The sequence below is a fragment of the Bos javanicus genome, chromosome 1 (assembly GCF_032452875.1).
Source record: "Bos javanicus breed banteng chromosome 1, ARS-OSU_banteng_1.0, whole genome shotgun sequence".
In the NCBI taxonomy this organism is placed as follows: Eukaryota; Metazoa; Chordata; class Mammalia; order Artiodactyla; family Bovidae; genus Bos; species Bos javanicus.
This window is the reverse complement of record NC_083868.1, coordinates 140,043,323-140,063,962: the sequence shown is the minus strand read 5'-3', so window position 1 is coordinate 140,063,962 and position 20,640 is coordinate 140,043,323. Positions and strand designations below refer to the sequence as shown.

The 20,640-nt window shown below is 41.0% G+C and overlaps 1 protein-coding gene across 1 annotated transcript in view; it reads left to right on the top strand.

The window, feature by feature from the left end:
* Positions 1 to 20,640, top strand: part of DSCAM (DS cell adhesion molecule) — a 696,196-nt gene that overhangs the window by 608,388 nt on the left and 67,168 nt on the right. The window contains exons 21-22 of the mRNA XM_061425997.1: positions 16,600 to 16,753; positions 20,275 to 20,392. Of these exons, the coding sequence (XP_061281981.1) occupies positions 16,600 to 16,753; positions 20,275 to 20,392 (272 nt within the window). The remainder of the gene's footprint in view (positions 1 to 16,599; positions 16,754 to 20,274; positions 20,393 to 20,640) is intronic.

The following is a 20,640-nucleotide window of genomic DNA, read 5'->3' as shown; positions in this document are numbered from 1 at the left end:
TTAGTTCTTCACATCAGGTGGCCAAAGTATTGGAGTTTCAGCTTTAGCATAGATAGAGTCTAATCCATGCCTGCCACACAGAAGTGTGACAAAGACCTGCTGGCACGTGATTAACTGCATATGTATTTGTGAAACACAGGGCTTCCCAGGTGGTACTAGTGGTAAAGAAACCACCTGCCAGTGCAAAAGACATAACAGATGCAGGTTTGATCCCTGGGTCGGGTAGATCCCCTGGAGAAGGGCATGGCAACCCATTCCAGTATTCTTGCCTGGAGAATCCTGTGGACAGAGCCTGGTGGGATGCCAGTTCAGTATTTCATGGCCAGTTCTGATGAAATATATCCTAAATCTGCTTTAAACTTTTTATGCTGCAATTTACATATATTTGTTGGACTCCAAGTCTTTGAGGAGTGAGGGGAAGAACATGTTATGTTTTATAATCTGATTCTTTAAAAAAAATAAACAATAATCTGGTTCTTTCTATTCTCAATGAACCAGCCAATAACTGCTCAATATTTCTGTTAAGTCCATATAATTAAAAAATAAATCACCATCAGTTGTCCTTCAGTTATATTAGGCATCAATCAGGTGAAGTTGTCCAGTTTCTCTAACTGATCAAAATGCAGGATCTTCCCAGGTATCCCACATTGTAGGCAGATTCTTTACCAGCTGAGCCACCAGGGAAGCCCAAGAATACTTTAGTAGGTAGCCTATCCCTTCTCCAGCAGATCTTCCCAACCCAGGTATCGAACCTGGGTCTCCTGCATTGCAGGCAAATTCTTTACCAACTGAGCTGTGAGGGAAGCCCAACACATATGTTAAGATTGGGCAAAAGCTTGACCTTTAAAATCCTGAACCTGATTTTGTACTTTATTGAACAAAGGAAAATAGAAGCATATATTCAAATGGAATTTCTGTACAGAAACAAGCCCTGAAATTCACTTTTCAAGCCCAGTCTCACAAGATTGCCTGCCCAGTTTTGCAGATAAATTGCCAATACACATACTGGCTTTGAGCTACAATTCATTCAGACTAGACAGTGGTGTAAGCTTCCTCATTGCTTCTTTTCTCTACCTGAGTAGCCATAGATGAAAATGCCTTTTTGATCAACTAGCTTTTGGAGCTTTTGAAAGATTCCAGCTTTGAAAACAGATCATCTTTTTGACTTGGCCTGATACAGACAGGGGTTGCTATTTAAGGAAATAAATGGCTTTAAATCTTCCTCAGTTAAGAATGGCTATCCTTTCCCCAAACTGTATTTTATACCTCTATTATGTGTATCACTGAGAAGAGCCCTTCTCAAAATTTCTTTCTTATGTGTGAAAAGTTATATAATCCTAACCCAGTTCTTTTGTGTAAAATTTGTTGAATAGGTGATAGCAATCAAGTTAATAAAGCACTTTTACAGAGAGATAATTTTTATGGCAGATAGTATGACAATGGGAAAGGGATGAGCCAAAATTATAGTAAATGGAGGTGATTTTGTTAAAAAGAGAGTGAGGAATACAAGAATCCTGTAATGTCTGTCTGGTTATTGAGATGATGCCTGGATTTTAAACAATATCATGGAGAGACTACTTTCTTTATTGCCTTTTCTGGGTATCAACTGTAATTCACTTCCAGAACATTGTAACAATAATGTTTATATATGGGAGGCCCAAGATTAAAATAGTTTATGCTTGGAACTCTTTTTTAAAAGTAGTCTATAACCATTTACATAATAGCCAATCAAGCGATCTTGGTAAAGTATAGAGGAAACCACCAAAACTGACTGATGTAGGACAAGAAGCTTTAATGTGCTATTATTTCAATGGGAACCGATTATCTTAGTCTGTTTCTTTAGGAAGATCTTTGTGAAATATTATCTTCTTCTAAAGATGAGTGGATAAGAAAGCTGTGGTACATATACACAATGGAGTATTACTCAGCCATTAAAAAGAATACATTTGAATCAGTTCTAATGAGGTGGATGAAACTGGAGCCTATTACACAGAGTGAAGTAAGCCAGAAAGAAAAACACCAATACAGTATACTAACGCATATATATGAAATTTAGAAAGATGGTAACAATAACCCTGTATACGAGACAGCAAAAGAGACACTGATGTATAGAACAGTCTTTTGGACTCTGTGGGAGAGGGAGAGGGTGGGATGATTTGGGAGAATGGCATTGAAATACATATAATATCATATATGGAATGAGTCGCCAGTCCAGGTTCAATGCACGATACTGGATGCTTGGGGCTGGTGCACTGGGATGACCCAGAGGGATGGTATGGGGAGGGGGAGGGAGGAGGGTTCAGGATGGGGAACACATGTATACCTGTGGCGGATTCATTTCGATATTTGGCAAAACCAATACAATAGTGTAAAGTTTAAAAATAAAATAAAATTAAATTTTAAAAAAAGATGAAAATAGTGAAATAAAATGGAAATCAGATCAAAATGTATTATACATAGAAATTTTAAAACGAGGCAAATCTTAAATTGATCCAACTAATTATTTACTCTTTATGTAATCCAGGGTATTTCTCTGCCACTAAACAGAAAGATTTATATGCTCTGAAAGAGTCTTGCCCTATAATTAAAAGAGCTATCATTCTGTTTATTCTGCTTTGAGGGAGGTATTTTTTTTTAATCACTTCTGTGAACATTCTGTCTACAAAATCAGAGCATTCAATTTTTTTAAATAGGAGGTTAATAATTAGATGTTAAAGCGTTTTAAAACACCATATTTCTTTGGTGGAATTAGTGGTTCATTAAAAAGTTAATTGAAAATTTTTAAAGTGGAATTCTTTTTATATGCATCAGAATTGCTGAATAATTTGATCTGAACAGTTTGCAACTCTATAGTCATTCTCTACACATTTTTTTCTGTTGTATTCAAATAAATTCTAGGTCATTATTAAAGTGCCTAGGACAACAGAAACTTCTTCAGTCGATTCCAGTGAGTGCTTACAAGTCCCCAAACTGCAGTACTCTGACCTAGGATCCCTGGGAGATAAGTGGAGGGATAGGAAAGACAAGGCCCTTCTCAGAGTGCCTGAAGCATCCATGGCAGAGTGACAATAAGAACATGCAAAACTATAATCCGAAGAGTACTCTAGGATTGGCCACATGCTAGGGCACAGAGCAAGCCTCAATAAATTTAAGAGTCTAGAAATTATTTCAAGCATCTTTTCTGACCACACCTACATGAAACTAGAAATAAACCACAGAAAAGAAAGGAGAAAAAAAATGATTACATGGAGACTAATCCAAAGGGCAATAAAAATTAGGACCATAATGGATGCATGTATGGCTTCCCTGGTGGTTAACCAGTGAAGAATCTGCCTGCAATGCAGGAGACATGAGTTTGATCCCTGTGTCAGGAAGATGCCCTGGAGAAGGAAATGGAGATACACTCTAGTATTCTTGCCTGAGGATTCCCATGGACAGAGGAGCCTGGTGGGCTACAGTTATGGGCTCACAAAGAGCCAGGCACTACTGAGTGACTAAGCCACCACCACCAAACAAAGAGCAAATATGACACCTGATTGAGGAGATTAAAGAAGGCTTTATGAGGCTTTACAAATTTGTCCATCGATCTAAATAGTGTAAGAGATTTGGAAATGGATTCAGCCATTATTGGGTAAACATCCAGTTTTATAGAAATTACTAAAGAGCATTTAAAGTAGCTCATTATGGCTAATTTTATTTTCTAGTTAAATAGTTTCTTAGACACAAAAGGAAAATTAATACAACAGCATGTGGCTCAGCTGGTAAAGAATCCGCCTGCAATGCAGGAGACCTGGGTTAGATCCCTGGGTTGAGAAGATCCACTGGAGAAGGGAAAGGCTACCCACTCCAGTATTCTGGCGTGGAGAATTCCTTGGATTATACAGTCCATGGGGTCGCAAAGAGTCGAACATGACTGAGCAACTTTCACTTTTACTTTTACATGGAGAAGGAAGTAGCAACTCATTCCAGTTTTCTTGCCTGTGAAATCCCATGGACAGAGGAGCCTGGCAGGCTACAATTCATGGGGATGCAAAGAATTGAACATGAGTAAGTGACTTAGCACATCCCAAGACAAGAATAATTTGGGAGTGAAAATAGGTCTGGAAGACACTGTTCCTAGGCTTTTCATGGGGTGATATTGAAGCACCAGGATAAGACCAACCTCCCAAGCTTCCCATTCTTTTGAGGAGGATACTGTTAGTTTCCTCAGAAATGCATGACTCTACCCACCAGACCTAAAACCATAACACAGGAAGGCTGAACACTGGAAATGTGAGCTGTCTGACTTGGGTGTCAAAAAGTAAATTAGCTGTATTTTTCACTCTGGGTACATTGTCGCTGCATTTTCCACCCTGGGTACAATTTTAGAGATGCAAATATGTCAGAAGCCTTGCTAAAAACTTGCTATAAATATATTTTTAAATCAAATGCATGAAGTTCACATTTATTTTCCTGGGCATTTTATAAATATGAACCCATGCCCTTGACTATGACAGGGATGATTTTTGGAAGGGAATTCAAATGATTTTACTTCTAGGTTTTAGTAGGAGTGTGTCAGATCCCTTATTTTAATTAACCCTCCAATTTGCCAAACCATGATTATATCTTGTCCCTTGAAGAGCAAACTTATCTTGTGTGGGTGTGTGCTAAGTTGCTTCAGTTGTGTCCAACTCTTTGTGGCCCTATGGACTATAGCTGCCAGGCTTCTCTGTCCATGGGATTCTCCAAGCAAGAATATGGGAGTGGGTTGCCATGCCCTCCTCCAGGGGATCTTCCCAACCCGGGGAATCTTCCCAACCCAGGGATCGAACCTGCGTCTCTTATGTCTATTTTGGCAGGTGAGTTCTTTACCGCTAGAGCCACCTAGAAAGCCCCCCTTATAATCTAACAAAGGAATAAAACTCCATAAATGTCTATGAATTCAAGCTCAACAGCTATGTATGAGCTTTTATTATCACTAGGCATGATATAAAGAGCATTTGCACAGCCCAAAGAAGAGATCTGGAGTCCAGCAAGCTTATATGACCTACCCCAGGTGTCCTGTAACTATTGTCAAGCCTCATCACAGATTTCCATACATATCAGCCTCTATATGGTCTTCCCTGGTGGCTCAGAGGTAAAGAGTCCACCTACAATGCAGGAGACACGGGTTCAATCCCTGGGTCGGGCAGATCCCCTAGAGAAGGAAACGGCAACCCATGCCAGTATTCTTGCCAGAGAAATCCCATGGATGAGGAGCCTGGTGGGCTACAGTCCATGGGATCGCAAAAGAGTTGGATATTACTTAGCAACTAAAGAGCACCAACAACAGCCTCCATACTTGCAATGTAGTAGCGTTGGCATAACAGCCCACCTCCCACAGCAAAAACCCATGAACATTCCATTTATAAGCACTGTGTCTGCAACAGCTCAGTAGATAAAATACTTGCATATATTATAATTTAAGTGTGGGTCCCAAAATAATACCAAAGTCTTCCCTCAAGAAAGCTATAGATTGCCCTTGCTACATGACACCAGCTAAAGAGAAGAACGCTGCTCTTCTTATTTAACCATCTCTCATGGACTAAGGAATAAATAACTTCACTGTCACTTCAAGGATTTCAGTGGAGAGGGATTACCTAATAATCAACATCAGGTTAAATGGTTTCTGATATAATCAGCATGTTTAAATAGTTTTTAGATGAGAAAACAGATTTTTTTTTCTCAATAGCTAATAGGAATTTATGATAGGCTTGGAATAATTGGCCAGCCCAATCTACAGATGCTCTGTCTGCTCCATCATGCTGGCATAGACCACAGTTAAAAATGAGTTGCAGGCTGCTATATTTACAGTGTATAACCAACAAGAACCTGCTGTCTAGCACATGGATCTCTTCTCAGTGTAATCTGACAGCCTGGATGGGAGGGAGTTTGGGGAGAATGGATACATGTATCCATTTGGCTGAGTCACTTTGCTGTTCACCTAAAACTATCACAACACTGTTAATAGGTTATGGAGAAGGCGATGGCACCCCAGACAGAGGAGCCTGGTGGGCTGCTGTCTATGGGGTCGCACAGAGTCGGACACGACTGAAGTGACTTAGCATATATCCCAATACAAAATAAAAAGGTTAAAAACAAAAATGAGCTGTGGGACAAAACTTCCTGTGAAGAGCCAAGCCTATACAAGTCATATACCTGGCATTAGAGCTTTCCGAATGTCGATTGGTTTTGTACGTCTACAGGTCATAATGTAACACTACTCTTTCCTGAAAACAAATGTTTAGCCCAATTACAGTCATCCACTCAGGATTAATTCATGTTTTATTTGGGGGGATAATCACATCTTCTAGAATGGCTAATATCTCTGTCCTAACTGAAAATGATGACATTAGAGAGTTTAAGATTTACCAGAAAGAAAATTAAATAGTTAGATATTTAAATATAGAGAAAAGTGTCTTTCTACCCTCCCCACAATTTCTCCTTTTGCCAGATTGGATTCATTCATCCCTAAGAAACTACACTGGGAATCTGTGTTTCCTTATGGTACAATTTCCTGTCTTGTTGCCCACAGCAGAGTGAAGCTCTACTATGGTCTTTTCTATTCTGTTTTTCTATTCTGTCCCTCTGTGTTCATTTAATTCTTCAAAATTTGTGAAAGATTAGCCTGGTTGAAGTATCAGGAAAAATATGGAAATGAAATCAATCCTTCTCACTGAACATTCCTAGTATTTAGGAGGTAGCATCATATAACAGAATGAAGGTAGAAATTAGCAAGTCAGCTTAAACATGATTTAATCCTCATGTTGGAAAATCTGGCATCCAATAAAAACAAAATTAAGGAAATGTTAATAGAATCAATATTATTATATACTATGTACAATGTTAAGGAAAACATTTCATAAGTTATAGTCATCTTCTCTTTTTCTCAGAACAATCATTTTTGGCTGAGCGTTAAGGGAAAGGATTTAAACAAATAGATTAGCTTCACTACCATGAATGAGCTTCTAATTAATCTTTTTCCCATACAGCTCTTTTTCTCTTACCTGTTGCCACCTCTTGAACACGTTAGCAATGGTTGAATTATGCACCATCTAGTCAGGAAGATCCACTGGAGAAGGGATAAGCTACCCACTCCAGTATTCTTGGGCTTCCCTTGTGGTTCAGCTGGTAAAGAATCCTCCTGCAATGCAGGAGATCTGGGTTGGGAAGATTCTCTGGATAAGGGAAAGGCCACGACTCCAGTACTCTGGTCTGGAGAATTCCATGGACTACAGTTCATGGGGTCGCAAAGAGTTGGACACAACTGAGCAACTTTCACTTTCATGGACAAGTAACCCTAGAGAAGGAAATGGCAACCCACTCCGGTATTTTTGCCTAAAGAATCCATGTACAGAGCAGCCTGGTGGGCTATAGTCCATGGGGTCGTAGAGTTGGATATGATTGAAAGACTAACAAGAACAAGATGGATAAGTAAAGAGTTTACCCAGTGGCTCAGCAGTAAAGAATCTGCCTGCAATGCGGCAGACTTACAGGAGATGCAGTTTTAATCCCTGGGTTGGGAAGATCCCCTGGAGAAGGAAAATGCAATCCACTCCAGTACTCTTGCCTAGAAATCCCCATGGACAGAAGAGCCTGGCGGGCTACAGTCCATGGAGTTGCAAAGAGTCAGACATGACTTAGAGACTAAAAAACAACAACAATGGATAAATAAGGCTGTTTAAGACAAACATCATATAATTTGCAGTATACCTCTTTATTGGAGACATCTCACACCTATGAGCATCTCTCTGGAGATGTCCGCCTTGCTTCCCTCTATGGGACCATATGTGAGCATCCTTAAACCAACAACCTGCAAATGACAGCTAGTTCCAGCACAGCCTTCTCTCCTCTGTGAGCTGAGTTAGCATTTAATCTTCTCAGGTGTGACTCACCAGTCTCTAAGGTGAGCTCACAGGCCTCTACAATCCATAGGTGGGAATGCACACAGACATCCATCAGCAAAAATATCCTATTCTTGACTCAGCCTCTTATGGGACTCAGAGGTAAATGACCATCAAAACATTAGAATCAGAAAGCCCTGGGTAGGTGGTCTCACTTTTTTATAAGGCAAGAAAGTACTGATGTCTTTGGAACTATTCTCACTTCTTAAGGATGTTGTTAAAACTTCATGAAAACAAGAAAAGTTACATTTACTATCCAGTTACGTATATATATGTGTGTGTGTGTGTGTGTACAAAGAAAATGAATCGCCTCTTCAATTGCTTAAATTGTTCAGTCAATTTTCTGCTTGCCCTTCTACTGAGACCAAAAAAATTGTGCTCAATTGTGGAAGTCCTCAGGGCAGCGTAGTGACAGCATCTATGTAACCAATTTTCCCAAATACCCAGCAGGAACCCCAAAGTAGCTCGACTCCTGTTTTCCATCCTAATGTATAGAGAAAAATCATTCCAACTGGGGGAAGTTTTTATGCATAAACCTTCTTTGTTTCAACTTTTAGTTAATCATCTATGTAAATGGTGCAACAAATATTTACATAAGAAGTCATATTTTTATCATTGATTTTAGCCTCAGGTTTAGCTATAGCTCATGTTTCAGGTAAAAATTCGATGAATAAAGACCAATTGTATGTTATAGACAGGCGAGTGATTGAGTTTTAACTGAAGACTATGGAGAAGGCACTGGCACCCCACTCCAGTACTCTTGCCTGGAGAATCCCAGGGACGGGGGAGCCTGGTGGGCTGCAGTCTATGGGGTCGCACAGAGTCTGACACGACTGAAGCGACTTAGCAGCAGCAGCATGTACTCTTCACAGAAGATTTTGTAAATATATTCTAATGCTCTGTTGATGCTGAGTGTTCAATAGAAACAATTGTTATAATTTGCACATCATAAGCTTCGTATAATTAATTTGGCAACAGCATAGCCTTCAAACATTGCAGAACACAAGCATACACACAGTTTGGGGATCGTCTCTTTGGTTTTCCAGGAAACAAGCCAAATTCCCTCTGAACTTCTAGAGGGATTCATTTTTTCCCATGATTTTCTAAAAAGGAATTAGGCTTGTGTGTGTGTGTGTGTGTCTTGGGGAGTGGGAGGCAGTTTGGGTAGATAAAGGGACAAGTGGAGCACCGATGCTCACATGCACCCTAGCGTGCAGGCACCTCTGAGCACTCTGAGCAAGGGACCTATGGTCTCCTTTACTCCTCTCACACCAGGTACCTGTACGTCAAATAGTTGACAATGGGAAATTCTCTGACACTACTTTTTATTGAGGGAGCATGGATTTTATGACAATTAGGAGGTGTACTGTTGGCTCAGTAGTAAAGATTCTGCCTGCAATGCAGGAGACTTGGGTTGGATCCTTGGGTTGGGAAGACCCCCTGGAGAAGTAAATGACAACCTACTCCAGTATTCTTGCCTGGAGAATCCCATGGACAGAGGAGCCCTGTGGGCTGCAGTCCAAGGGGTCACAAAAGTGTCAGACACAACTTAGCGACTAAACAAAAAAAAATAGCAAACATCCATGTCCCCTGTTTGACTGCCAAGCTGGGATTGCAGCTTATGCAGCCTCCTGACCTACATAAGGTTGACTTAACAGCTCACAAGGGTAAGAGTAAACCCTTCATGCGTTGGCTTGCTTGTAATTGGCAGCGTGGAGTGGGAAAAACAGCACTGCCCTTGGATCAGAAGTACTGAACTTGAGCCTCTGCTCACCCTTGTCTGGCACTGTGACCTCAGTGAGTCACTTCTGTACCTCAGTTTCCTTGCAATATGTTTAGGCTAAGAATTTTCCAAATTGTTAAGTCCTAGTTCCTTTTTGCTTCACAATTCCTTCTTCAATTTATGTCTGTTTTCTCAGTTTTCCTACCACTGTCAGTAGGAACCAATACTTCGTTTAGAAATATCTTTGGCTAGACATCCAGTTTCATCACTGGCAGACCCCAGTTCAGCCAGCTTCTTTGCCACTTTGTAACAAGGATTGCCTTTTCTCCATTGTCCAGCGTGTTCCTGATATCCATCCACTGAAATGGCCTTTAACAGCCCCATTTCTACCAGCTTCCTATTCATGATTATTTATGTATTCTCTGAGAAGACGGAGGCTTCCCCCCAGGTCTCCTCTTTTCTTTCTGAACTTTCATCAGAATCACCCTTACCACTTGCTTCATGGCAATCTCAACTTGTTCTAGCATCACCCTCAAAACTCTTCCGGCTCTACCCAGCTCAAAGCCACCGCCACATGTTTAGGTGCTTGTTACAGCAGCACCTCATTCCTCAGTGCTAAGTTCTGTGTTAGTCTGTGTCCGGACTGCTGCTTTGTAATTAAATTCATAGATGTTTAAGATTTCTATGTTCTTTTGATGAATTGATCCATTTATCACTATAAAATTACTTTCTTTCTCACTGGTAATATTCTCTGCTCATAAATCTACTTCATTTGATGTTAAGAAAACCACTCCAACTTTTTTTTGATTGATGGTAGCCTGAGATGGAGAAGGAAATGGCAACCTACTCCAGCTTTCTTGCCTGGGTAATCCCACGGACAGAGGAGCCTTGTGGGCTACAGTCCATGGGGTCGCAAAAGTCAGACGTGACTTAGCAACTAAACAGCAAAAAATAATAATAATAATACAGCCTAGGATAGCTTTTCTGTCCTTTTATTTTTAGCCTAATTGTATTTTTATATTTGAAAAACATTTCTTGTTGGCGGCATGTATTTAGATATTGCTTTCATATCCAGTCTCAAAATCTTTCTCTTTAATTAGGATTTTAGAGCATTAACACTTAATATAAGTATAGTTATATGGACACAGTTTAAGCCTACAATCTTGCTACATTCTTATTTTCCTATTTGTTTCCCTTTTATTCTTTTGTGGCCTTCTTTGTATCAAGTGAATATTTTTTATAATTCCATTTTATTTTTTGTTGGCTCATTGCTTTCACTGTACTCTTATTTTGTAACTTTAATGGCTTCTTTGGGGTTAATGCACACTCCTTTAACTTTACCTGATGAGCCATCAGGACTTTCCAGTATTCTGGCCTGGAGAATTTCATGGACTGTATAGTCTGTGGGGTAGCAAAGAGTTGGACATGACTGAGAGACTTTCACTTTCCTTTAACTTTCTACATTCTACTTTCAAGTGATATTAAGCACTTCACTGATAGTTTGAAACCTTATGGTAGTATGCTTCCATCTTTCTCCCTTCCTAACATTTGAGCAGTTGTTCGCATACATTTCACTTTTATATGTTTTATGAACCCCACACTACATTGTTATCTTTTTCATTTTTTTCTTCCAATTTTCTTGAAATATCATGGACATACCACACTATGTAAGTTTAAGGTGTGCAGCATACTGATTTGACTTACACATATCATGAAATGATTACTATAGTAAGGTTAGTGAACCTCTGTCATCTCATATAGATATAAAATTAAAAAAATAGAAAAAAAATTTTCCTTGTGATGAGAATTCTTAGGATTTACTCTCTTAATTTTCATAATATAACATACAGCAGTGTTAATTTTACTTATCATGTTGTATATTACATCCCTAGTACTTGTTTATCTTTTTAAAAAAATTTATTGGAGTATATTTGGTTTATAATGTTGTGCTAGTTTCTGGTGTATGAATCAGAAAAGTGAATCAATTATACATATATCAACACATATGTCCATTCATTCTTTAGATTTTCCCCAGATAGTCCAGTGCAGAGTATTAAGTAGAATTTCCTGAGCTCTACATCAGGTTCTTATTAGTTATCTATTTTATATATAATAGCATGTATATGTCAGTCCCAATCTCTCAGTTTATTTCCCCCGTAATCATAAGTTTGTTTTCTACATTTGTGACTGTACTTCTGTTTTGTAAATAAATTCATTTTTGTTCTTTTATAAGATTCTACATATAAGCAATATCATATGATACTTGTCTTTCTGTGTCTGACTTACTTCACTCAACATGACAGTCATTAAGTGAAGTGAAGTCGCTCAGTCGTGTCCGACTCTCTGCGACCCCATGGACTGTAGCCTACCAGGCTCCTCTGTCCATGGGATTTTCCAGGCAAGAGTACTGGAGTGGATTGCCATTAGGTCCATCCATATTGCTGTAAATGGCATTATTTTCTGCTTTTTTATGGCTGAGTAGTATTCTATGATATATATATGTACTACATTTTTTTTATCCATTCCTCTGTTGATAGACATTTAGGTTGCTTCCATGTCCTGGAAGAGTGTGCTTTCAATATATGACTTAAGGGAAGATATTCAGATTAAAATTGTTTTTGACAAGACTCACTGACATCCTTCCTTTTTTCAACTTTTTATTTTATATGGGACTATAGCCAATTACTTCCCTGGTAGCTCAGACAGTAAAGTGTCTGCCTGCAATTCGGAAGACCCGGGTTCAATCCCTGGGTCGGGAAGATCCTCTGAAGAAGGAAACGGCAACCCACGGCAGTACCCTTGCCTGGAAAATCCCATGGATGGAGGAGCGTGGTAGGCTGCAGTCCGTGGGGTCGCAAAGAGTCGGACACGACTGAGCGACGTCACTTTCACTTTCATAGCCAACTGACAATGCTGTGGTAGTTTCAGATGCGCGGCAGAGCAGCTCAGCCACACATGTACAGTGTCCATTCTCCTCCAACTCCCCCCTTTCCAAGCTGCCACATAACATTAGTTAAATACAGCAGTGTGTACATGTGGATCCCAAATTCCCTAACTAGCCCCCCATTCTCCCTGCCCCCAGCAACCATAAGGTCATTCTCTAAGTCTGTGAGTCTGTTTCTGTTTTATAAATAAGATATATTAATAGATGAAACAGAGACAAAACTTTATTTGTATCATTCCTCTCCAGATTGCGCATATAAGAGATCTGACATCCTTGTCTTTGTTCTTAATGTTATCTAACATGGTTTTTCTCTAGCTCCTTTTACGACTGTCTTCTTAATTAGATTATGATGTACCTTGGCATGGTTTTATTCATATTTTGTGGCTGGATTTTATTTAGATTTTTGGCTTTCTGGGCTTATAGTTTTCATCAAATTGCAAAAAAATTTTAACCAGTATTTCTTCAAACGCTTTTTTTCTGTCCTGCCTCCTTTAGTGGTTCCAACTACACATATGTTAAGCTGCTTGATGTTGCTCCATAGCTCATTAATGCTGTGTTAGATTTTGTATTCTCTTTTATCTCTGTGCTTCATCTCGTAATATAACTTCAAGTTTGCTAACCCTTTTTTTCCTGCAAGATCTACTCTACTATTAATCTAATCCAGTGTATAATTCTTGTCACATATTATAATTTCATCTCAAGTTTGATTTTGGTCTTTTTATATCATTCGTGTCTATGTTTAGGCTTTTAATATCTATAGTTATAATGCAACTATAATACAATTATAACCGTTTTAATGCCCTTGTCTGTAAAATCTTTGTCAATTATAGGTCAATTTTAATTGATTAAATTATATTGTATGTACGAGTCTTGCTTTTTGTTGTTTCTTTGCATTTTTGGAATTTTTTATAAGTTTTCTATAATTTATTTTATCGAAGTATAATGTGTTAATTTCTGCTGAACAGCATCTTTTTTCATGTCTTTCCATTGCGACTCATCACAGGGTATTGAATACAGCTCCCTGTGTTATCATCATGGGATATTAAATACAGTCCCTGTGTTATCATCACAGGGTGTTGAATATAGTCTCCATGTTATCATCACAGGGCGTTGGATACAGTCCCCATGTTATCATCACAGGGTATTGAATACAGTCCCCATGTTATCATCACAGGGCGTTGGATACAGTCCCCGTGTTATCATCACAGGGCGTTGGATACAGTCCCCGTGTTATCATCACAGGGCATTGGATACAGTCCCCGTGTTATCATCACAGGGTATTGAATATAGTCCCCGTGTTATCATCACAGGGCATTGGATACAGTCCCCGTGTTATCATCACAGGGTATTGAATATAGTCCCCGTGTTATCATCACAGGGTATTGAATACAGTCCCCATGTTATCATCACAGGGCATTGGATACAGTCCCCGTGTTATCATCACAGGGCATTGGATACAGTCCCCGTGTTATACAGTAGTGTCGTGTTGCTTTCCCATGCTGTGTACACCAGCTTCCCTCTGCTAATCCCAAACTCCCAATCCACCATCCCCTAACCTCTGTCTCCTGGTAACCCCAAGTCTGTTCTCTATGTCTGTGATTCTGATGTCATATCATATTTGTCTTTCACTTTCTGACTTAGTATGATCATCTCTAGGTCCATCCATTTTAACAGGTTTTTCTGTTTTAGTTATAGTTCACATACCATGAAATCCATGCTTTTATAGTATATAATTCAGTGACTTTTAGAATATTTAGAGGGTTGTAGAGTCCCTATTGATATCTAATTTTAGAACATTCATCATCCCGCCATGCCCACTATCAATGTATCCCCATTCTTCCCCTCTTCTATCCTGCCCTGGGAAACCATTAATCTACTTTCTGCTACTATGGATTTGCCTATTCTGAACATTTCATACAAGGTAATCATACTAATCTCATATGATAATCATATTAGTCTAATATGACATAGCCTAATATGATAATCTAAGCATAATGATCTGGTAAATAGTTCGTTGGGATTGGCTTCTTTCACTTAGTACAGTGTTTTCATGATTTATGGAAGTTAAGCATGTATCAGTGCTTCATTTCTTTATATTGCTGAATAATCCTCTATTTTATGGTGCAATACATTTTCTTTATCTGTTCATTAGTTGCTACATAGTCGGGTTATTCATATCTAGAAAATTTTATTGGATGCCAAATATTATATCTTTTACCTTATTGGATTTTTTTATTCCTATAAAAAGTATAGGCCTTTTTGACTTTTGTCCATGGATGCTGTTCAGTTATTTAGTGATGGTTTGATCTTTATGAATCTTGAGTTTAATAATTGTTAAGCAATAGCTTCCCAGGTGGCGCCTAGTGGTAAAGAACCCACCTCCCTATGAAGGAGACATAAGAGACATGGATTTCACCCCTGGATTGGAAGATCCCCTGCAGGAGGGCATGGCAACCCACTCCAGTATTCTTGCCTGGAGAATCCCATGGACAGAGCAGCCTGGCAGGCTATAGTCCATAGGGTCACAGAGTCGGACAAGACTGAAGTGACTTAGCACGCATGCAGGAAGGCAACACAAGAACATTGTTCGATCTAGGGCTAATTATCCCCCACCATCAAGACCCTATGCACAGTATCCAATGGCCCATCGATCCTGAGGGCTTCCTGTCTGGCTGGTGGGAACAAGCACTATTTCTAGCCTTGTGTGAAAGCTGAGCACTAGAACCTCCAATCCGTTTGAGCGGTTCTTTCCTTGGCCTCAGAGAGCTTTCCCACACGCACGTATCGGCTCAGCTAAGATCTAAGAGCGACCCTCTCAAAATTCTCCATCAAGTTTTCTTCAAGGTACTCCTTCCTATGTACTCCAGCCCCCTCCCGGGCTCTCAGCTCTGTCTCCTCGACTCAGGGAAGCTGCTGGTCTTCTCCTTGGTTCCCTTCTCAATGCCATGGTCTGGAAACTCTTACAAAACTGTAACTACCCTGTAACTGCAGGCTTCACCTCATTTATTTCCCATATTTCAGGGAAGGAATCACTGTCCTTCATCACCTGATGTGCAATGCCTTTGAAACTGTTGTTTCACATATTTTGTGTGTTCTTTGATTATCTCAGGTAGGGTGATCCGTCTTGTTCTTGGTATTCCATCCCAGCTGAAAACAGATGTGTCATGACCCATATTTAAAGGGTTAAATTACCCCTGTTGTTGTTCAGCTGCTAAGTCGTGTCTGACTCTTTGCGACCCCATGGACTGCAGCATGCCAGGCTGCTCTGTCCTTCACCATCTCCTGGATTTTGCTGAGACTTATGTCCACTGAGTCAATGATGCTGTCTAATCTTCTCATCTTCTGTTGCCCCAATTTCCTTTTGCCTTCAATCCTTCCCAGCATCAGAGTCCTTTCCAGTAAGTCAGCTCTTCACATCAGGTGGCCAAAGTATTGGAGTTCCAGCTTCAGCATCAGTCCTTCCAATGAATATTCAGGGTTGATTTCCTTTAGGATTGACAGGCTTGAGCTCCTTGCTGTCCAAGGGACTCTCAAGAGTCTTCTCCAGCACCACAGTTTGAAAGCATTAATTCTTTGGTGTTCAGCCTTCTTTATGGTCAAACTCTTCACATCTGTACACACCTGCTGGAAAAACCATAGCTTTGACTACATGGACCTTTGTTGGCAAAGTGATATCTTTGCTTTCTAATATGCTGTCTAGGTTTGTCATAGCTGTCCTTCCAAGGAGCAAGGGTCTTTGAATTTCATGGCTGCAGTCACCATTTGAGTGATTTTGGAGCCCAGGAAAATAAAATCTGTCACTGCTTCCACTTTTTAACTCTTGGTGGCTGTCAAAGCTGCAGCATTGAGACATGCAGACTGTGTAGAAATTGCAAACCCCAGCTTTTAGAGAAGGATGAGGGTGGCTTTTGTTTCTCGTAACAGATAACATGTTGATAAGCGTTCCTTTAGGAGATTCACTTGTGCCATTGCCTCCTTGAATGTGGGAACATTTATGTCTCCTCTCACAGGTGATCAGCGAGTTTGAAGCCTCTCCTGACTCATTTTCCTACAGAATTCCTAACCTGAGTCGGAATCGTCAGTATAGCGTCTGGGTGGTGGCCGTGACCTCAGCCGGCAGAGGCAACAGCAGTGAAATCATTACCGTGGAGCCTGTTGCTAAAGGTGGGTGGCACGCTGCAGGAAGGACCTTATTTTCCACTACAGTCGTACTGGCTTTACACCTCTGTTCTCTTTGAAATAAAGCTGATAATGCCCCACAAATCAAGTAAACCAGAACACCACATGTTGCCCATTTCAGCCCAAGAAATGGGTCATTGCTAGCTGGCACTGGGCTTCTGTGCCAATCGGAATACCACCTCCTATGGATGAGCAGCTTTACAACTGCCAGTGTCTCAGGAGAAATTAGGAAAAGGAGACCCCATCCATCTCTTAGAGTGAAAATCACTACGTTACTGCTTCCCAAGCAAGTTCTACCATCTTCAAAATCAGGTATCATGCTTCTTAAAGATAAATGTCTATTTTTTGGTCTATGGAATTTGAAACCTGACAACTGTAAGAAAATCATTAGTTCTTCTTAAATTGATGTTAAAGTGAAAGTTGCTCAGTAGTGTCCAACTCTTTGTGACCCCATGGACTATAACCTGTCAACATCCTCTTTCCATGGAATTCTCCAGGCCAGAATACTGGAGTGGATTACCATTTCCTCCTCCAGGGGATCTCCTAGATCCAGAGATTGAACCTGGGTTTCCTGCATTGCAGACAGATTCTTTACCATCTGAGCCACCAGGGAAGCTATTGACAGAATGCTGTAAAGACCTTAGGTAACAAAATGAAGTTTATTTTAGGAACAAAAAGTTCCACAAAGTGAATGTAATATCTTCACGTTAAGATGTTATACTGGCCCTAAAAAGCACATACAGACACAGAATATTCTTATTTGACTTCTGGTAGTTGCTGCCATACAGTATTCAGAGTCCCCATAAATTAGCCCTTGTCAATGAACAAAAGTATTTACCTCACAATTCCAAGCCAACCAGAGATGCTCCTGACTCTGAAATATACCACATTGAAAATTCAGTACTCTTAAGGCTTCCAGATGCCTGAAAGAGAAAACAAACCTTCCAAGATTCCAGCTTCTCACTTTTAACCAGAGTTCACCCAGAGTTGGAGATGATGATCAAGATGGGCTTTCCAAAAAGGAGCTGAGCTAGGGAATGCCTCTGGGTTGGTGCAGTCATCCAGAGGGCTGGCACCGCCCAGGAGCCCCAGACCCTGGCAAACTGTAAACTATAATGGCCAAAAGGTCCAAGCTGGACAGACGGGGCTGCCCAAAGGCAGAGGCAGCAGGTGCAGCTTATGTTGTATTTGTTGGGAGGTCAAGGCAGGCTGGCAGATCCCGCTTTAAAATCCAGGGTTAGGTTCAGGAATAGGGCTTTGGTACAAGGAGGAGCAGAATGCAACCACAGACCCAGTCCTGGAGGAATGGTGTCCTGGGAGGAAGCCCAGGGTCAGGGGGCAGCACAGAGCTCGGGGCCATGTAGCTAGAGCACCACAGGAACTGGGAAAGACATCAGGTTGCTGGTGAGGCACAGTATCTGATTAGAATCACCTGAGGTCCTCATTCAAAGACGGCCTCCTGGAGTGCCCCCTGTCTCGCCCCGCCCCGCCCCGCCCCGCCCTGAGATCCGCTGAATCACAGAGCTAGAAGAGGAATCTGCATTTTTTCACCAAAGATTCTACGTGATTCTCTTGCCTGCTCCACTTTGCTTAGTCTTAGAATTTCACAGTGGGATCCTAAACATGCCAACTGCTACCAACAGGCATTAATTCTAGAAACCACGGTTGTTGGGCTTGAAGATGAAGTGGTTTTAGCCAGTGCTTTCACAAAACGCTGGTGGAAAAGCACTCCTAAGTCCTGGAGTGAAGTTTAGGAGTTAGAGTCAGCATATTAAAGAACTGAAATGACCAGAATAGAATTGAGTCAAGGAATCTAGACTAGGCTTGAAAAAAAAGTAGAAAAGATCAGAATGCATGACACAGTGAGCATTCATGTGTAGAACCTTATTTTCATTCACACGCATATAACATATGTGCAGCTTCTGGAATTCAAAGTAAAATGTATTTTTTTTACAAGGGGAGGGGGCTATTGGAAAGCTTAAAAGCCCTACCTCTAGCTGAGTTTCCCTAATCAACCCCCATTTTGCTGCATGAACATTCCTCCTCATATAAGAGGATGGTCTGAAAGGTATGAAAGGGACCAGCCTTCCAGTGTCAGAAATCCAATGCCACCTGCCCAGGATATTTTTGTTACCATGATGGAAAATCAGAAATGTCAATTACTGATAGAGCATTCCACGGTGACAGGGTCTCCTTTATGGGCCGCCTCTGAAGACACTCCCCTCAGGAGGAAGAGCCACAGTTTCCTTTTCGGGCAGGGCATGTTGCTTCAAGCATGTGGGTGGGTTTTGCTGTAACATTTGTTGCATAAAATAGACTCTGCCTCTGAGCCCACTGGCACTGCCTCGCTCTCTGCTCTGGCCTCCAGTGCTCAAAACAACAAAAGTCAGAGTTGGCTGCTAGTTCATAATAAATTGTGTTCTAGACCAGGGTGACTCCTGTTGAGTTGGCTCCAGGAACTCCACCTTTCCTTGAATTCCAGTACTTTCCTGAGGAGCCTGGCCCTCATGTCCATTGGTCAATCTCAACCCTCAAGTCCAAAATGGTGCAAGGGTCCCAACACTGGTCCCATCTTTTTGAGTCCAGAATCAGATTGGAACGGCTTCTGCCTGCAGGCTTCTTGTCTGTGCATCTAGATGGGCTGAGCTTCTGGAGGGAGCATCCTGGAAACCAGGGTCCCAGGGTATGGCAGAGGTCAAGCAGATCATTTTGCCTCTGGAAGACTCATCTCTTGGTGCCTCTGCCAGCTTTTGTGTCTCACCCAAGAAGATGATGCTAGGAACCTGTTAGTACAGGGCCTCTCCGGTATCCAAGGATGTCCCTGCAAACAGGGCTGCCCTGGGCTTTTCCCTCCCCCCACCCCCATGTTCTTTGGCCACTTTGGGACTGTCCCAGTGCCCAATGTCCCCAGGAGAAGCTTTTGTTCCAGCATCTGAATCACTGTCCCAAGAAAATAGTGATACTTCAAGAGAGGTCACTGGAATTTTTCCCTTAACGTTCGTGCTGAAGATCAAGCTGATATAAAAAAGCTGGGAAACTACCACAAAACTGATAAATAGAAGTCATTCCAGTTTTACCTCTTCCTGTCTTGGGGCTTTATGTTTTGTTTTGTCTCTTCTCTCAGATATTAAAAGTATATTTTAATGTGCAGTTTGGGGTGTTGAGATAAATTGCTTAATAAAGTGCTTCGAAAAATAACTGGGCTCACAGAAAGCACAGCTTGGAGCTGCTAGGCTTATGAAGTCCCACATATTTAATTTGAGATCACCGTGTCTAGTTGATACAAGGGGAGAAAATACTATAGTAGGGATTTTCAGCAGTTCATATGTTCGTACAATGAAAATCCCTTAGACACACTGATACAAGGAATAGTGTTGAGAAGTGTGACATTGATTGGCAGGGCTGCACTCACCTTTGGGGGGTGTCACTGGTTTAGGGAAGGTCATCTTGGCCTCTGTAGACGAATCCATAGAGTCACTGTGCTTCTGTTCTGTTTGGTGGTCCAGCTCCCGCACGAATCCTGACCTTCAGTGGCACGGTGACTACTCCCTGGATGAAAGACATTGCCTTGCCTTGTAAAGCTGTTGGGGACCCCTCTCCTGCCGTAAAGTGGATGAAAGACAGGTAACCAGTAACCCAATGTATGCCCTCAATACAACACTAGGAGAGTGCTTCGGACACTGTTCTGGGTCTCGTGGTATAAAGTTGTAGATTTACACTCATGAAAGCTACAGGAAAACTACCCAATCTTCTGCAATAGAGAGGAAGTTGGTTGAGGGTGATGGGGGAGGAATCTCAGCTTTAGTACTAAAAGGATCTGATCTATCACGTCAATTCTCTTAAAGTTCTTAGCTTTAAGTTCATGACAATGC